This window comes from Pinus tabuliformis, chromosome 3_1, assembly GCF_031772625.1.
Source record: "Pinus tabuliformis cultivar Carrire ecotype Pingquan chromosome 3_1, CPIR1, whole genome shotgun sequence".
In the NCBI taxonomy this organism is placed as follows: Eukaryota; Viridiplantae; Streptophyta; class Pinopsida; order Pinales; family Pinaceae; genus Pinus; species Pinus tabuliformis.
In genome coordinates this window covers 32,425,119-32,444,889 of record NC_142301.1, presented here as the reverse complement: position 1 = coordinate 32,444,889, position 19,771 = coordinate 32,425,119, and the positions used below count along the sequence as shown (strand labels likewise).

Genomic DNA, 19,771 nt, shown 5'->3' with positions numbered 1-19,771 from the left:
TCATTACAAAAGTAGACGATTGATCCCTGGAAGTTTCATGATATTTTTGCATATCATATGCATATGGTTGGTGGCAATTGTTATGCTTCTTAACAAGCTTGAAACTTTATGTTATATGTTTTGGTTAGATTAATCATTTACGTAATAATGGGTGAACTTGCTTTAGAACCACTTTGTTGTGTATTACTGGTTTCAAGTTCAGTAATATGCAGCAATTTCAAGTAAGAAACAACGTTTTAAATTAAATGAGGGTTGATTTAAAACAAAGTGGAATTAATTTGGAATTTCACTTTGGTTATAATTTATAAATGCAAAGTTAGTGAAAGCCTCAAGTTTAATAATATGTAGCAATTTCAAGTAAGAAACAACTTTTAAATTAAATGGGGGTCGATTTAAAACAAAGTGGAATTAATTTGGAATTTCGCTTTGGTTATAATTTATAAATGCAAAGTTAGTGAAAGCCTCGACAAAGAGGCTTCCTGTTTTTTACACCTCATGTCATTACACATTGTTTGAGATAGTCTGTAAGTTGTGCCTTTAGTAACAATTAACAAACAAAAAAAGTTAATACCTTATGTTCCATGCCAAATTCCTTACACGACCAAAAAAATTTCAAATACTAAACTAAGCAGGGATTATGTAATAACTTAAGGAATGATTAAACAGTTTTATGTTTCTTGAGTCAAGAGTCAGCTTATAAGAATACAAACTGTTCTCAAGAAAAGGGACAGTAAAAGAGAATCAGAGACACATTAGCTCATTAGAATAAATACCCATTATGGCCTCCATGTCCACCATTTTGATTAAGACGCAATATGCCACATGGCAACTCCATATCATCAAACATCTGAGAAGCGTCAATGTTTGAAAACTCATAAGTACCAAACTATATTGTTGCACCTTGTTTCAATAGCCATCATTGATAAATTGCAATTTTTTTGTAACAATAGCTAAAAGGAAAAATGCAAACGTAAAATAAATTTACTTGAAAGACAAACAAAATAGGTATATACCAGAAGCACATGGTGAATAGGTATTTTATAATATGCTGTGAGAGGCCCAACCTTAGCAGTTAATCACAATTTAAAGCAAAAGTTAGTACAATTCCAAATACTGATGGACATAAAATAAACTACTATAGCTAAAAATGAGGAAAAGAAACGATTTAATAGAATAAATTTCATACACATTCACATAAATGGAGTGAAGAACCTTCTCTTTTCAAAAACTGAGTCAAAGTAATGCATCATTAAAATGTTAACTAGACACACCCCTCAAGGTTAGCAAACTCACTGAAAATCTTTTCACCTTCAACGTATTAGGTACAAACCTACAGTATTGACCACTTGAACATAACTAAATTGCATCTTAATATTACAACATATTATTGAGATGTTCTATAACTATGTATACTCAACCAAAATCACATGGGAAGGTCAATCTAAATTTCCCTTATTTTGAGACATACTCTCTCATCCCTCTCCTTCATGTTTTTTGGGAGATAGAAAAATATTATTTTAGTTATTACAAAACCATCCCACTATTTCTTTTTTCTTTTCTTTTGTATTTTACTAGAGTAATTGGCAATTGGGCCGGTTTCATACGGGGTGGCTTTCAACCGCTACCACTATAACCACTAGGTGCCTACATATACCTCTTCTGGAGAAATGGATAAGTCAGGGGGATTTGAACCTCGAATCTCTTGGTACTGTTGATTTTGCTGCCTACACCTACATACATGTTAGTATTGATTTGTGGTAGCATCGGATATGCTCTAGCCATGAAAATTGGTGGAGAGGCTAAGACACATTAGATCTCCAAAACCCAGAAATCGTTTTGGGAAATTCCATCCGGTTGAAGAGATAGTAAAACAATTAATATTTTTAATGGAGTTCCTAAGTCTAAACTTAGGAAAATTAAAATATTAATGGGTATTAATATAAAATTGGGTGAGAAGGTTCTAAATGACGAGAATCAAGCCAAGTCTAATCTTAGTCGTTGATTAGGGACTTAATCTTGGTCGTTGAAGATTCAACAGGAAAAGTATAAGAGGAGGCTTGAGGGTCAGTTGGAGATACACCAGCAGATACTCAGTATCTCAAGGAAAATCGATTCTCAAAAAGAAGGAGATCGATTTCAAGGGGAGAGTTGCAGCGTGGAGGAAGAGAGGGAATTAGCAGTAGTCTGGGGAGCTCAGAAGAAGTGATGCAAGGACCCTAAGAGAGCGCACAAGGAGACGAAGGGATGACGCAGAGAGGGACTAGCGCTGCGCAGAGCCACGCAAAGTGATGCAGTAGAGAAAGGAAGCTCTCCAAGGTGTCAGAAAGTCTCAAAGAAAAGTCTCAGGTGTTTTTTTCCAACGTCAATGTAAATTTTTCTGTAAAAGCGATTGTTGCTGAAGATTAATAAAAACCCTTCTCTACTGTACCGGTTTTCCCGCATGGGTTTTTCAAGAGGACAACTGTCCAAAAACCAGCCTAGATCCATCTTAACCCCAGATCTATCAAGCGTCGAGAGAGATCAAATCTCTCGAGGTGCAAACCTATTTTTTGAGTGCAAAACTTGAGGAAAGGTTTGCAACTCGAGAGATTTGATAGATCCAATGTTAAGATGGATTTAGGCTGCTTTCAATGGTGTGCGGTCATACAAAATTTGTTGAACATCTAATAATTTTGATAATTTTAAATATGTTAAATATGCGTAAGATTAATTTGGTCAATTTAATTTAAAATTTTCTTAGTTACCTCAGTTTGTTGAGATGAGAGAGACTGTTAGTAACTTGAATGATGAAAAATGATGAAATACAAATTTGGAGTACAAAGTGTCAATGTAACAATTTTGATAGATAAAAAATGTGAATACTAAGAATATAGTCAATTACAAACAATCTTCATTGCAATTAATCTGAAACTATTTTTTTCCATTTTCCCATATCGATCATATGAAAAAAGTAGTTGGAATCATAGACCATTCAAATATTTAACTCGAGCTACTATAGTAAAAAACATACCTTATCTCTGTTGCTCTCTAATATTAATAGTAGTTTTCTCCAAAGTCAATCATTGTGACTTATGGAGTATTAAACCCCAAATAATTTTCAATGGTAGTTATTTTCTATTACCATGTTTAAAAGCAAAGTAATTAACAATGTTGAATGATGGAAAATGGGAATAATAAGAATGTACCCAATTATAAATTCAAGTAAGCAAACATTTTATTTAGGATGAAAATTCAATTATTTTGTTTATGGTTGAATAATTTTTATTTGCTTACACTGAGAGAGAAAGTGTATGTTTCGGGGGTGAGGAGGAGAGATAAAGGGAGATAGATATATAGATGGGGGGCAGAGAGGTAAGAAGAGAGAGGGAAAGGCAAGGAGGGAGGAAGAGATATGGATATGGAGCGAGAAATGTTAGAGAGAGAGAGAAGGGGAAGAGAGAGGGAGGGAGAGAGAGATAGATATGGAGAGAGAGTGTGTATGTTTAGGGGCTGAGATAGAGAGATAGAGAAGGAGAGACAATGGGAGATAGAGATATAAATGGAGGAGGTAGAGATGTGCTTACACTGAAATCAATGCACACTATTAATCTAATTACTTTGAAATTAATGTACATCATACATCTTGTTGCATCAAATCAGAAATCAACATCTACACTAAAATCAATGCATCTAGTGCAAACAATCAAATAGGATTAGAAATCAACATCTAAACTAAAATCAATGCATCTAGTGCAAGCAATCAAATAGGATTATAAATCAATATCTACACTAAAACCAATGCATCTAATGCAAGCAATCAAATATGAGTAGAAATCAACATCTACGTTGAAATCAATGCATCTAGTGTAAGGTATTAAATATGATTAGAAATCAACATCTACACTGAAATCAATGCATCTAGTACAAGCGATCAAATAGGATTAGAAATCAATATCTACACTAAAACCAATGCATTATGTGCAAGCAATCAAATAGGAGTAGAAATCAACATCGACACTGAAATCAATGCATCTAGTGTAAGGTATTAAATAGAATTATATATCGACACATACAATGAAATCAATGCATATAGTGCATGTGATCAAATAGGATTGGAAATCAACAACTACATTGAAATCAATACATCTCTTTTAATGAAAATCTAAAATATTCATGACTTTCTAGATCTAACTTCTATGTCTATATTTGTCTCAGTGAGACTCTTTCTTCTTCCCTCTCTCTCCACCTTCCATTCTACGTCTATCTCCCTCCTCTCCTTCTCTCTCTTACCCTCCCTCTCTACCCAGTCTCACTCTATCTACCTCTCGCTAACTTTCTCTATCTTTCTCTTCTTTCCTTTCTCCCCCTGCCATCTATAGTTATACCTCCCTCCATCTCTCCTTATTTGTTTCTCTATCTGAACCCCGTAAACATGTGCCACGCTCTCTCTCTCTCCCCATATATATATATATATATATATATATCCCTCTTCCTTTCCCTCTCTATCTCTTCCCATTCTCTCTCTCTCTCTCCTCCCCTTGCCACTCCCTCTCCACCTTTATCTCTCTATCTTTCTTCCCCTTCCAACTCCATCTCTCTCCCCCTCTCTCTCCTCTCTCTCAAGTCCTCTCTCCTTTTCCTTCCACTCTCTCCCCTTCTCTCCCACCTACCTCTGTCTCTACCCCCATCATACACACACTCTCTCTCCACCCTCTAGCTCTATCACTGTCTCCCTCCCTCTCTCCTTCTCTCTCTCCCCTCTGTCCCCCCTCCATATATATGTCTCCCTGTCTCTCTCTTCCCTTCTTTCCCTATCTTTATCCTCTCCTTTTCTCTTTGTCCCTCATTCCATCTTCATCTCTCCCTTGTCACTCCCTCTCTCCCCCTCCTCCCTCTCTTCCTTTCTCTCTCTCATTGTGTCTCTCTCCCACACTCTATTCCCCCTCCCATCTCACTCTATTTCTTAAATATGATCCCATTGTGTTGTAATTAAGAAAGTATTTAAATTAATAAAAAAACATAATTAGCTGTAAAATATTAAACCTATATTTTGGATCAATTATGTTAAAGAAAATACAGTAATAAAAAGATTAAAAGAATGACCCACTACCTTTCCTCTATCATTGTTAATCACTTTGCTTTCTCACTTCTCTTGGATCCTTGGTTAAGATGCATCTATCCTAGTTCTTTATAATATTATTTATATTATATAAATTTCACATATATATATATATATATATATATATATATATATATAAAAGTATTCTCATTTTTTAATTTATTAAAACCTCTATTTAATCTCTTTGAAAATATTGTTAGTAGTCGTGAGGATGGAGGGCTTAGATATACCTCAGAAGTAATTATAACCTTTTTCTCTTAGATTTAATTAAAAACTGTTATACAATTAAATTAAAATAAAATATTTGTAAAATAATTTTATTTTGCAATAAGTTATTGTTTTTGGGCATGTGGTATTGATAAGTCGTGGTATTGATCCATGGTATTGTAACAATTAAAAGCCTAGATCCATAACATAATAATCAAAAGTCTAGATGGCCCATGGTATTGATAAACCATGGTAGTAGCCCATGGTATTATAATTTTCTTCCCTTCTCTCCCTCTCTATCTTTCTCTTGTGGGTATTGGTCCATGGTATTGTAAAAAACCTACTTAGAAGTTAATAATATCCATGGTAAATATTCATGATTAAAAAATTTGTCATATCGTAGATATTAAGTTTTTATCCGCTTATTAATTAAATTTATAAATGGAACACATGTATATTAAGTGTTACAAATATATTGATTACATGAAATATAATATTACAATATTATATGCTACACAATATTTATAACCACCTCCATCTAATAAATAATGGCCAGGGGTGGCGAGAAATACTAATTAAAATGTAATATTAATAAATTTTACCTAATATTTCAGGTCAGACCCCACATTAAATATTACATTCTACTCAACATTTCCCCTCCCTCCTACTAATTTATTGAGCACCTTCAATTATATTGAGTTTACCTTCCTACAACCGAAAACTTGAATGCAACGAAATATAAATTTACCTGATTATTATTATTACAGAAATCACACAACCGAAAACCTGAACCCCACGAAATATAAATTCATTGGGTTATTATTATTACAGAAATCATACAGCGGAAAACCTAAATTTACCTATTATTATTATTACAGAAATCACACAACATAAAACCTAAATGCCAGGAAATTTACCTCGTTATTATTACAGGATATGCCCAATTGAATCCTCCGCTTCCTTTACCTAATTTTCTTTGTTATTCAATGAATAAGCTAATCGATCTCTTTTTAAATTGTATATATATCGTTTTCAAAATTGAGCTTGTTAATATTAGCCGACATAATTTTTTGTGTTAATTAATTTTATTTTTTATTTTTTTTAAGTAATGTTACACATATCTTCAGCATATACAATATATATTAGACAACACATACATAGTAACGTTACACATATTTTTAGCATATACAATATATATTAGCCGACACGTATATATATATATATATATATATATATATATATATATTATTTTTTATTTTTTTAATGTAACGTTACATTAACATATCCTTCATATTTTTTAATATTTTTTTTGATGTAACACTACGTTACGTGACAACATCTCCCTCATATTTTTTAATGTAACATTATGTTACGTGACAACGTCTCTCTCATATACTGGGTTGTAGAGCGCCTTTCAGCGCAATAATTGTGTTGTTGTGATTGATTCTTGTGCATATGTTTATTTCTGTATAATGGTGTGATATCTGCAGTAGAATTTATTTTAATATTTACTTAAGAGATTTCATAAATAACTTATTGGGAATAATAAGTAGGTGAAATAAATTAGTTGTTGCAGTAACAGAATTTCTGTTTAGAAATTTTCACATGGTATCGGAGCAAAGATTCGATGACAGGAAGCGAAAATCGATTATGGGTTAGGAGCATGATGCAAAGGCATGCACTCAAGGAGACTCGTGCAGATTTTTAGAAGAATGCACAAGAGACAGAAATGACGATTATTCTACGTTGACTTCTAGATTGGAAGAAGAAGTTGTTTACGTAGCAAGCTTTGCCTCCTCGGGGGTTTGGTATATAGATAGTGGAGCTTCCTGGCATATGACATGAATCTGAGAATGTTTTTCAGATTATTAGGAAGAAAGAATGAATTTTCAAATCACCATGGGGAATAAGGCAAAGTGTACTCCAGTAGGGAAAGATACTATAGTTTTTCAAATAGAAACAGGAGAGCGGTTCCGAGCTACCAATGTGTTGCATGTGCCAAGACTGGGGATGAACTTACTTTCCGTATCTCAACTTCAAAGCAAGGGCTATGACATTTTCTTCATTAAGGAGAAAGTATACGTCAAACACCTGAGTTGGAAAAAGAAGGTCCAGATCGGAATCAAAAGTAACAGGTTGTACAGGTTGCAGCTAGAATCACCAATGGCACTGATAAGCAGTAATGGAGACAAGGATTTGAATGAACTATGGCACAGAAGAGTGGGACATTTGCACCATGGGGCTCTGACAATTCTCAGAAAAACTATAACAGGAGTTCCAGATCTTAGTACTGAGCGAGATGATGTATGTAGAGGGTGTACCCTGGGCAAGGATGCCAAAGCAATGTTTCCAAGAAGTAACAATAGGGCCAAGAGTGTATTAGGATTGATACACTCAGACATCTACGCACTGATGTCCACAAAGGCTCTTAGTGGTGCCGAATACTTCGTCACCTTCATCGATGACCATTCCAGGAAGACTTGGATCTACTTTCTGAAAACCAAAGATGAGGTTTCCAGTCAATTCAAAGAGTTCAAGGCTCTAGTGGAGAATGTGACAGGAAAGAAGATAAAAGTGTTGCGCTCAGACAATGGTGGAGAGTATGTTGGCAAGGACTTCACTAATTTTTGTGCAAGGAATGGCATCAGAAGAGAGTGGATAGCTCCCTACAATCTGAAGCAGAATGGAATAGCAGAAAGGAAGAACGGGACTATTGTGGACGCAGCTAGGGCAATGATGTATGATCAGGATATGCCAAAATTCCTGTCAACAGAAGCATGCAACACGGCAGTCTATCTCCAAAATAGAACTCCTCATAGGCATTAGGCAAGATTACTCTAGAGCAGGTCTTCACCGGGAAGAACCCTGAAGTCAGTCATTTCAAGATATTTGGGAGTTTAACATATTGTTGTATACACGAGGAGAAGAGGAAGAAGTTAGATCAAACTGCAGGAAAGGATATCTTGTGGGATATAGCGAGAATGCTAAGGCATATAGAGTCTATCTTCCGAGGAGTAGGAAGGTAGTAGTTTGCCGAGATGTAAAGTTCATGGAGAATAGAGCTTTCAGAAAATCTCAAGAAATGCCTTTCGAAGAGCAGTCAAAAGATGAGTCGTTGGTCAAACCACTTCAACCAGTGGAAGATAGTACCAAAAATTCTCCTTCAGAACAGGAGGAATCACAAGAAGAGGAAGAGTTGACAAATGAGCCTACTACCAGAGGAAGAACGAGCCGAGAACTCTGACAGATTCTACGGGATGCAGAAGAATTCATTAGTGCACCCAAGAACAGTAAAAGGGAGCAAAAATAGCCAAACAGATACCAGGCCTTAGTAGCTCAAGTTGGGGAACCCTCCAGTTTTCAGGAGGCCGTTCAGCATCAAGTATGGGTGGATGCGATGGTGGAGGAATATAGCTCTATAATGGTGAATGATGTCTGGGAAGTGGTGCCTAGGCCTCAAGACAAATCAGTGGTAGGTTCGAGATGGATCTACAAGATCAAATATGCTGCAGACGACAGTGTGGAGAAATACAAAGCTAGGTTTGTGGCTAAGGGGTATGCTCAGAAGGAAGGAATAGACTACGAAGAGACCTTCGCCCTAGTAGCCAGGTATACATCTATTAGAACCGTGATATCTCTTACAACATAGATGGGGTGGGAGATTCATCAGATGGATGTCAAGACGACATTCTTGAACGGGGTAATAAAACAGGAAGTATGCATTGAACAGCCAGAAGGCTTTGAGACACATGAGAAAAAATCTCATGTATGCAGATTGAAGAAAGCCTTGTATGGGCTCAAACAAGCACCTAGATCATGTTATGGTCGAATTGATGGCTACTTGCAGAAAATGGGGGTCGTCAAGAGTGATGCAAATCCCAATTTCTACTATCTGGTTGCAGAGAATGAGCCTCTAGTTCTAGTATTATATGTAGATGATCTCTTCTTGACAAGATCATCCAGGCTCATCAAGAACTGCAAGAAGAATCTAGCCACAGAATTCGACATGAAGGATTTGGGACAGATGATCTATTTCCTGGGGTTGGAAGTTTGGCAGCAGAAGAGTGAGATCTTCCTTAAACAAGGAAGATATGCTATAGAAATCGTGAAGAGATTCAGGATGCAGGACTGTAGGCCTATGGCTACTCCAATGATCACCAACTAGAAGAAAATTCACGCATCAGAAAACAAATATGTTGATCCCACCTTGTATAGGTAGCTCATAGGATCCCTGATGTATCTGGTAAATACCAAGCCAAACATTTGTTACACTGACAACACCCTCAGTTAGTTCATGGTGGAACCTAAGAGGGCGAATTGGGCAGCAGCCAAACATGTTCTCAGGTATATACAAGGAATAGTATAAAATGGACTATTGTACACCAGAGGTAATGACATCAAGCTGAGTGGGTTCACTGACACAGATTGGGCTGGAAGTTCAGTAGATCGAAAAAGTACCATTGGGTACTATTTCAACATTGGATTGGGGATGTCTTCCTGGTGCAGTAGAAAACAAAAAGCCATAGCTCTAAGCTCAATTGAAGCAGAATATATGGCCGCGAGCACAGTTTCGTGCAAAGCCATATGGCTCAGAAAGTTTTGTTGTGAACTTATTCAATATAAGGATGGATGCGACCAGGATCATGTGTGATAATCAGAGTTGCATCAAGCTCTCTAAGAATCCAATATTTCATGATCGGTCAAAGAACATTGATATCAGATGTCACTTTGTCAGAGACTGTGTCCAAAGAGGAGTCATACAATTGAGCTGCACTCCTACAAGAGAACAGGTGGCGGGCATTCTCACCAAGGCCCTAGAAAGAAAAAAGTTCGTTTATTTCACAGAGAATATGGGGATGATAAAGAATCCATTTCAATAGCAGAAATGGATAAGAGTCAGGTGTTGCAGTGCAGCAGTTAGCAATGCTATGGGCATCATGGGTAGCATATTAAAAGGGAGTTGTTGTACAGATGTAGCAGTGGTAGCGGTAGTGGCAGTGTCATGGGCAACAGTACAGGAAGCAGCCGTGCAGATGGTGTGAGGCATCAGGCCAAGCATCAGCACGGGTACCAGTGCGGAAGGATCAGTGGGATGTTTCAGCGGTGGAGCATTACTAAAGCACATTCCTCACTAAGAGGGAGTGTTGATTTGTGGTAGCATCGGATGTGTTCTAACCATGAAAATTGGTGGAGAGGCTAACGCACATAAGATCTCCAAAACTCAGAAATCGTTTTGGGAAATTCCATCCGGTTGGAGAGATATTAAAATAATTAATATTTTTAATGGAGTTCCTAAGTCTAAACATAGAAAATCAAAATATTAATGGTTAAAACTGGGTGAAAGTTTGCCTAGTGTAGCTCAAGTGGCAATGGTCGTGGAATGAAGTCTCACCGAACCGGAGATCTTGGGTTTGAATCTTGTGCTACCCTCCCCCCGTAGTGAGATGAATAATGGACATGTAAACTCGAAAATCAGAGAGTCCTACCAAGCTTGCAAAAAAAAATATAAAATTGGGTGAAAAGGTTCTACATGACGAGGTTCAACAAGAAGAGTATAAGAGGAGGCTTGAGGGTCAGTTGGAGATACACTAGCAGATACTCAGTATCTGATCTAGGTGGATATTGGTGGCCACCCGCCAATTCCACTTGGACCCCTACCATTGTTTCTTTCAATTTTTCAGTTTCCTTAATTGTAGCACAGTTTATTATTTTTAGCAGTTTTTCAAGTCCTAAACTTCTGGAGCCATTTTGACGCCCTAAACGACGATTTTTTGGAAATCTACCAACAAAGATTTTATATCTAAGATCATCTTTTCTGTCGTAGTCCTCGGAGAGATCTTTCCAACGAGTTATCATGTGCGTCAAACGGAGATAATATAACCACGTCGAGACCCCGGGAAGTTGGTTGTCAAACTTCCCCCAACAGGGCCCATAAACTCTTGGTGTTACATCTCCTCGAGTTAGGGTTTTGGTTGTTTAAGGTTTTCTCTTATTGTTCAATAATAAAAATGCCCTTGAGCCTCATTGTAACACAGTGCAGAGGCATGTAGCCGCCACATCTCTTCTTAGAGATAAGCAGAGATAAGCTACCATCGCCCCAGCTAGTTTATTTCCATTTATGTTTGTAAGCATATTTCAGTATTTTACAGTAATGAAATGAAGTATTATTTTTGTTGCATTTCTGTATGTATGGTTATATCTGTAATTTGTTGCATTCTTGTTTAAATCTGGATCAGTGGTATCAGAGAGGTCTGCTCTCTCTGTCTTTCTTTGCATGTCCCTAATGAGGTCGGGATATAAGGAGTTAGGGCTTGAACTAGTCGAACCTTTGCAAAACCAGCGTCGCAGATCCCGACAACCTCCCATGGAAGATGAAAAGAAAGACGAGGGGCAGGAGATCCTATCAAAATCTTGCTCGAGGAGGTCTTCGAGAGACAATGGAACGCGATGATGGACAACTTTGCCCAGATCCTTCAGCGGCTACCCAGGGGCGACACATCTACTTTGTAACAACCCATTAATAAAATTTTAAACTTTAAACTTTATATATATATATATATATATATATATATATATATTAAATTTTATAAAGTATATAATGAGACTTTATAATATGACATTATAAAATATATCACTTAACTTTATAGCATATATAATGTAAACGTTATAAAATATGTCATTTAAACTTTATAACATTTATAATGTAAATTATAAAAGATATCAGTTATAAAAATTTATAACGTATACAGGAAATGTTTATAAACGTAAATATAAGCTGTCCTAAAGAATCTATATATATACCAGTCCATTAATAAAGACGCGTCCAACCAGCTGAATACTTATTACAGAGCGCAGAGGACAGTAAGAAAATATCTGAGAGCCATCAATGCGTGGAAGGCGGTGGCTGCAAGTGGGAGGGCGGCCACCGCCAGGCCGGTAAATAAATAGCAGAGGCCTGAACCGAGAGAAGGGGGGGAAAACCAGAGAGGGGCAGCAGAGAACGAGAAGCATAAATTCATCAGCAGGAAGCCGGGAGAAGGGATTTACCAATTGAAGAGCTTTAAGTGGTCTGGGGTTCTGGGCACGGAGGGACAGAGAGCCTCTGTGGAGAGCTTTCTGGATTGAGCAGCTAGGTTTGCTCAGTCTGGTTGGGTGGTATTGGCCTCTCGAAAATTGGGTCAAAACAGCCACGGCATCACCAACAGCGGGATCGCCAGTTCAATAGCAAAATCAGCAATCAGGTAGCAGTTCAGGTATGTACAGATTCCATTTTTATGCATTGTTGTTCTCCAGTTTATGAGTATTTACATGTTTGCTGTATTTCGAAATATGGGCATTACACATAATAAAAGTACTATTCGATTCGGAAAAGGGACAAAGTTGTCACCCCGATTTATAGGACCGTTTAAAGTCGTGGAAAGAGTTCGACCTGTTGCCTATCGTCTTGCCTTGCCACCTCACCTGCATAGAATTCATAATGTATTTCATGTTTCTGTATTAAGACATTATGTAGCTGATCTATCTCATAACATCCAGTGGAAAGAATTGCAGGTATCGGACGAGGGAGTCATAACGGTCGAACCGTTACGTATACTGGAACGTAGAGTTCGACAGCTGAGGAACCGCCTGGTGGACCAAGTTAAGGTCCAGTGGGACAAGTATAGTCCTGGATCAGCAACTTGGGAGAATACAGAAGACATATGTCAGAGATACCCTAGTTTATGTCCATTTTGAAGAACTTTACACTATGTTTAGTATATATTTACTTCACCACTGTCAGAGACCCAAAAACATTTGAATGATTAGTGATAAACATGAAACTTTGTGGCATAATATATGTTTAAATTCCTGCTGGTACATGGATACCAAAATAATATGTGTTTAATTCCTGCTGGTACATGGATACCAAAACAATATATGTGATTATTTTACTAAATTATAAATGTTGAAGTAAAGTTAAGGCCGTTAAATGATTTTACTTCTGGTAGAAATTGAAACAATATAAATCTGTTTTATTTATGCATGTCAAAGATGAGCAACTGAAATGGAAGACATGAAGTGAATACATCCTAAAGAAAAGTCAGAATACATGCATAGAAAATGACAAAATTATGTTATGTTGTAGTATCATATGTAAATAATACATAAGTTATTTCGAATATGCTGATGCACATTTTACAAATACATGGGTAAGTGTAAGATTGCAGATAAACTGGCAGATAAACTATGATTGCAGATAATTGATCCAATTTTATGTGTAATGCCCATATTTCGAAATACAGCAAACATGTAAATACTCATAAACTGGAGAACAACAATGCATAAAAATGGAATCTGTACATACCTGAACTGCTAGCTGATTGCTGATTCTGCTATTGAACTGGCGATCCCGCTGCTGGTGATGCCGTGGCTGTTTTGACCCAATTTTCGAGAGGCCAATACCACCCAACCAGACTGAGCAAACCTAGCTGCTCAATCCAGAAAGCTCTCCACAGAGGCTCTCTGTCCCTCCGTGCCTAGAACCCCAGACCACTTAAAGCTCTTCAATTGGTAAATCCCTTCTCTCGGCTTCCTGCTGATGAATTTATGCTCCTCGTTCTCTGCTGCCCCTCTCTGGTTTCCCCCCCCCCTTCTCTCGGTTCAGGCCTCTGCTATTTATTTACCGGCCTAGCGGTGGCCGCCCTCCCACTTGCAGCCACCGCCTTCCACGCATTGATGGCTCTCAGATATTTTCTTACTGTCCTCTACGCTCTGTAATAAGTATTCAGCTGGTTGGACGCGTCTTTATTAATGGACTGGTATATATATAGATTCTTTAGGACAGCTTATATTTACGTTTATAAACATTTCCTGTATACGTTATAAAGTTTTATAACTGATATCTTTTATTATTTACATTATAAATGTTATAAAGTTTAAATGTTATAAAGTTTAAATGACATATTTTATAACGTTTACATTATATATGCTATAAAGTTAAGTGATATATTTTATAATGTCATATTATAAAAGATATCAGTTATAAAACTTTATAACGTATACAGAAAATGTTTATAAACGTAAATATAAGCTGTCCTAAAGAATCTATATATATACCAGTCCATTAATAAAGACGCGTCCAACCAGCTGAATACTTATTACAGAGCGCAGAGGACAGTAAGAAAATATCTGAGAGCCATCAATGCGTGGAAGGCGGTGGCTGCAAGTGGGAGGGCGGCCACCGCCAGGCCGGTAAATAAATAGCAGAGGCCTGAACCGAGAGAAGGGGGGGAGAACCAGAGAGGGACAGCAGAGAACGAGGAGCATAAATTCATCAGCAGGAAGCCGAGAGAAGGGATTTACCAATTGAAGAGCTTTAAGTGGTCTGGGGTTCTGGGCACGGAGGGACAGAGAGCCTCTGTGGAGAGCTTTCTGGATTGAGCAGCTAGGTTTGCTCAGTCTGGTTGGGTGGTATTGGCCTCTCGAAAATTGGGTCAAAACAGCCACGGCATCACCAGCAGCGGGATCGCCAGTTCAATAGCAGAATCAACAATCAGCTAGCAGTTCAGGTATGTACAGATTCCATTTTTATGCATTGTTGTTCTCCAGTTTATGAGTATTTACATGTTTGTTGTATTTCGAAATATGGGCATTACATACTTCCAGCAGCTACTCTGGAAGCGCCACACCCTTTAAGGTACAAGTTAACTTTGACATTCCCATATTTGAGGGTCAGATACATGCAGATGTTGTAGATAAATGGTTAAATCTGCTAGAAGGATATTTTTTTGTTCATGATTTTTCCGATGGGGAAAAGATTACTTTCGCTCTTCTTAGCTGCACCCACTTGGAATTCATTCTGGGTCGCCATCAAGGAGCAGTACTACCCTGTCGGAAGCTATGAGGATCAATACATAAAGTGGACCACGCTGTGGCAGGGAAGGGACCAAGACGTGCCGGAGTTCACCAATATTTTCCATACCTTTCGCACAAAGTTGGGTATCAAGGATTCGGAGCATCATTTGGTACTCAAATATCGCGGCTGCCTACACAGTTACATCCAGGACGAAATAGAATTCCTGAACATCTCCTCACTCGGCATGTCATACCTATATGCTATCAAGATTGAGCAAAAGTTTAAACAGAAGAAGCGAGACTTTGGATCTACAAATCTGAAGCAAGGGAAAGGTGCCCCCAAACCGCAAAACAAAGGACAAAGCCAAGGCGAGGTGGCCCAAGACAACTCGCCAAAGCCGCAAGCAAAGAACAGTACCGCAAAGTCGAAAAAGGACATGGGAAAGTGGTGTGAGTTCCATAAGAGCTCCACTCACAACACAAGTGAGTGTCGGGCCGAGCAGTCATTGGTGGTCGTGCTAAAGGTTTCAGAATCAGATGCATGTTCTGACTCTGATTTAGAACTCGACAAGGGGAATGACAAAGGGAAGCAAATTATCGATGCAGAGCCCAACGCTACCATTGCCACCACGAAGATCCAAAAGGAGGAACCTGAAGATCCAGAGGAGGAGGAGCACCTCTTCCACTCCCAGATGTGGGTAAAGGGCTCCCACTACAATTTATTGTTGACAGCGGGAGCCAAAAGAACCTCATTTCCGCAGAGGTCATGAAGTAACTGGGCTTACCGACCACAACACATCCACAACTGTACACCATCGGGTGGGTTCACCAAGGACAGGATCTTCGCGTGAGCCAGCAGTGTCGCCTTCCATACAACATCAAGCCCTTCACGGATGAGGTATTGTGTGACGTTGCTCCCTTTGATGTTTGTGATGTATTATTAGGCTAACCATACTTGTGGAAGCGACATGTAGTGTATGAATCAAGGCCTCGTGCTGTTATTGTTAATTTGGGAAATAAGTTGTATAGGATACCGGAGGTAGCACTGCCTACCGTCATCTCTTTGGTTACTACAAAACAATGCAATAAGCTCATTTCCAAAACCGGGAAATTTGTTTTTCTGATGATACGCCCTCAAGGAAAGAAGAAGACGGTGGCCATGACCTCCAGACAGGGCCCCTCTGCACGACAAATACAGATGGACAAGGTCGTGGAGGAGTATGAGGACATCTTCACCTCCCCCACAGGAGTTCCTCTGCACTGTCAGGTCAAGCACTCCATCGACTTGACCCTAGGTGCGTCACTGCCCAATGGACCAATATGTTGGCGCTCCGTTTGGACAAACGATGAAGTCAAGAGGCAGATTCAGGAATTGTAGCAGAAAGGTCACATCCGTTCGAGTTCATCGCCCTGTGGGAGCTCAACCGAGTTGGTACAGAAGAAGAATGGGACTTGTAGACTCTGTATTGACTATCGGGCGCTGAACAAGATCACTGTCCGGAATAGGTACCCAATCCCACAAATTGATGACCTCTTGGACCAACTAAAGGGGGTAAAATATTTTAGCAAGATCGATTTGAAATCAGGATATCACCAAGTACCAATCGAACCCTCCGATGTGTGGAACACTGCCTTCAAAGCCAAGGAGGGCCTTTTCAAATGGTTGGTTATGCCTTTCGGGTTGACGAATACTCCTGCAACCTTCATGCAGCTAATGCATGACATCTTGCGGCCATTCACCAACTCATTTGTAGTGGTATACTTGGATGACATCCTAATCTTCAGCCAGAGTTGGGAAGAGCACCTCCACCACATCCGATATGTTCTCCAAACACTGCGGCAACACAAGTTATGTGCCAATTTGGAGAAATGCACTTTTGGCATGACCCAGGTTCAATATCTGGGATACATTATTGATGAACGGGGGGGTGTATGTGGATCCAGCCAAGATCCAATTCATTCAGGATCGGCCATCTCCAACCACTCTGACAGAGCTCCGCAGTTTTCTGGATCTTGCCAACTTCTACCGCAGGTTCGTGTTGGGATTTTCTCATATCACTTGGCCCTTGAATCAAATCACCAAGGGAGGAGCAAAAGAAAAAATCTTTTGGTCTGAATCTCAATAGAAGGCATTCACAGAGTTGAAGCATTGCCTCTACCCGGCACCAGTGCTTGCATTACCAGACTTGCAACAACCATTTGAGATCGAGACAGATGCCTCTGACTATGCTGTTGGGGCAGTCCTTACTCAACACACATATCTAGTGGCTTATCACAGTGAGACACTTTCAAACACAGTCCAGAAGTATCCCACTTATGACAAAGAGATGTATTCCATTGTGCAGGCCTGCCGACAATGGAAGCATTACATTTTGGGGAAGGAAACAGTCATCCACACATACCACCAACCCCTGCCGTTCATACAGACCCAAGGGAAATTGTAGAATGATCGCCATCAGAAGTGGTCCACATACCTGCAATAGTTCCATTTGAATATCTAGTATAAGAAGGGTAGCAGCAATAATGTTGCAGATTGCCTCAGTCGACCACCGATCATAGCGGTAACCACCATGCTCAACTCTTGTGGGCATGAGACTTCGGATTGGCCACTTCTCTACAAAAGCGACCCAGAATTCGGCCACACATACCAGACACTCTTGGAGGGTTAGCATGTTCCAAATTTTCACCTCCAAGATGCCCTGTTATAGCACCTGGGTCACCTTTGTGTTCCTTCAAGTGAGCGTGCCAAGATGATTTGGGAAGCACACTACAGTTGGGCTACTGGGCATTTCAGGGTCGAGAAAATGGTGGCAGTATTACAGAAGTATTTCTATTGGCCGAATATTTGACAGGATTTCAGGAAGTACATCAGATCCTGCACTGCCTATGCCATCGCCAAAACGACCATCAAGAAGCAAGGCCTCTATACCCCACTGCCAACCCCTAGTCGCCCTTGGGAATCCATCTCCATAAATTACATGTCGAGCCTTCCTTCTACTAAGCATGGAAACGATTGTGTTTTTGTGGTCGTTGACAGGTTCTCGAAGATGGCCATTATGGCGGCCTGCAAGAAGAATATCACAGCAGAAGCCACTACTAAACTCTTCTTTGAACGTGTGGGTACACTTTGGGATCCCACAGTCTATCATCTCAGATCGGGATAGTAGGTTCCTCAGTACATTTTGGTTCAATCTTTGGTCGATGTTGGACACCAAACTCACTAAGTCCATGGCCTTCCATCCCCAAATTGATAGCCAGACAGAGGTTGTCAATAGGATGATTGTACACATTCTACACATGTATAACTCAAAGCATCCACGCACATGGGATGAGAGCCTCCCTTATGTTCATCACAGCTATAACCGGGCTCTCGACGACTCGACTGGCCACAACCCTTTTCAGGTGGGCTTGGGATTCCAACCACTATGTCCCATTGAGGTAGCCATGCCATTTGCAACTACTCAAGCAGACTCGGCTCATGTCCAGTTTGAAATAGATAAGGCAAATAGCTTCATTGAGCACATCCAACATATCCGCCAGCAGGTCCACGACATTCTAGAGAAATCAAATGCCAAGTACAAGGAGCGACATGATCAACATCGGGTGCCACACAAGTTTCAGGTGGGCAACAAAGTCTAATTGCATTTTCAAAAGGAACGCCTTATCGGAGCCTATCGGAAACTCAGACCACTCTGATATGGTCCTCACACCATTACCAAGGCTGTGGGAGAAAATGCATTTGAGCTCAGCATTCCCCCATTCCTTGGCCTGCACCCAGTGTTCAATGTGGACCGCCTTTGGCCATACTTTCCACCATTACTAGACACATCCGACATTGCAGAACAAGTCACACCAACAAATTTAAATCCAAGTTGCATGGAACAAGTTACAACTGATCGGATCATGGACACATAGATCAAGCACACTCGCCAGCAGCTGATCCAACTATATCGAGTTGTCAAAGTAGGCGAACTCCTTCACAAGAGAAAGTGGCTCACCAAAGACCAAGTTCAGCAAAAGTTTCCTCATCTCATGGAGGGACCCTGAGAGACAGTGCAGAGGGAGACGCAGATTAGTGAGACACAGAGAGGGACCAGAGCTACGCAGAGCCACAGGGAGTGACGCAGGGTTAATGCAGTAGAGAAAGGAAGCTCTCTAGGGTGTCAAAAAGTCTCGGAGAAAAGTCTCAAGTGTTTTCTCCCATCGTCTATGTAAATTTTTTTGTAAAAGTGATTGTTCTTGAAGATTAATAAAAACCCTCCTCTGTTGCACCGGTTTTCCCGCATTGGGTTTTTCCGCAGACAATTGTCCAAAAATAATTGTGTTGATGTGATTGATTCTTGTGCGTATGTTTATTTCTGTATAATGGTGTGATATCTACTGTAGAATTTATTTTAATATTTACTGAATAGTTTTCATAAATAACATATTGGGAATAATAAGCAGGTGAAATAAATCAGTTGCTGCAGTAATAGAATTTATGTTTATTAATTTTCACAGTTAGTGAGAAAAACCTTCAACCCCACAAGGTGTGGTTGGTGGCAAGGAACTAAGATAAGGGGTTGTCACACTAAATCCCTTCTCTTTCCGTTTAAGCTATCTCCTAGGTTAGCTATGCGGGGTGGTCCCTAA

The 19,771-nt window shown here is 39.4% G+C and overlaps 1 protein-coding gene across 3 annotated transcripts in view; it reads right to left on the bottom strand.

Moving 5' to 3' along the window:
- LOC149185619 (peptidyl-tRNA hydrolase, mitochondrial-like) overlaps positions 1-19,771 on the bottom strand; it is a 259,489-nt gene that overhangs the window by 15,877 nt on the left and 223,841 nt on the right. For 2 of the 3 annotated variants that reach the window (XM_089412442.1, XM_089412445.1), the window contains exons 5-6: positions 1,014-1,064; positions 774-847 (exon numbers count right to left, since the gene is read on the bottom strand). In XM_089412442.1, the coding sequence (XP_089268568.1) occupies positions 774-847; positions 1,014-1,064 (125 nt within the window). The remainder of the gene's footprint in view (positions 1-773; positions 848-1,013; positions 1,065-19,771) is intronic. The other variant, XM_089412443.1, reaches the window with a different exon arrangement.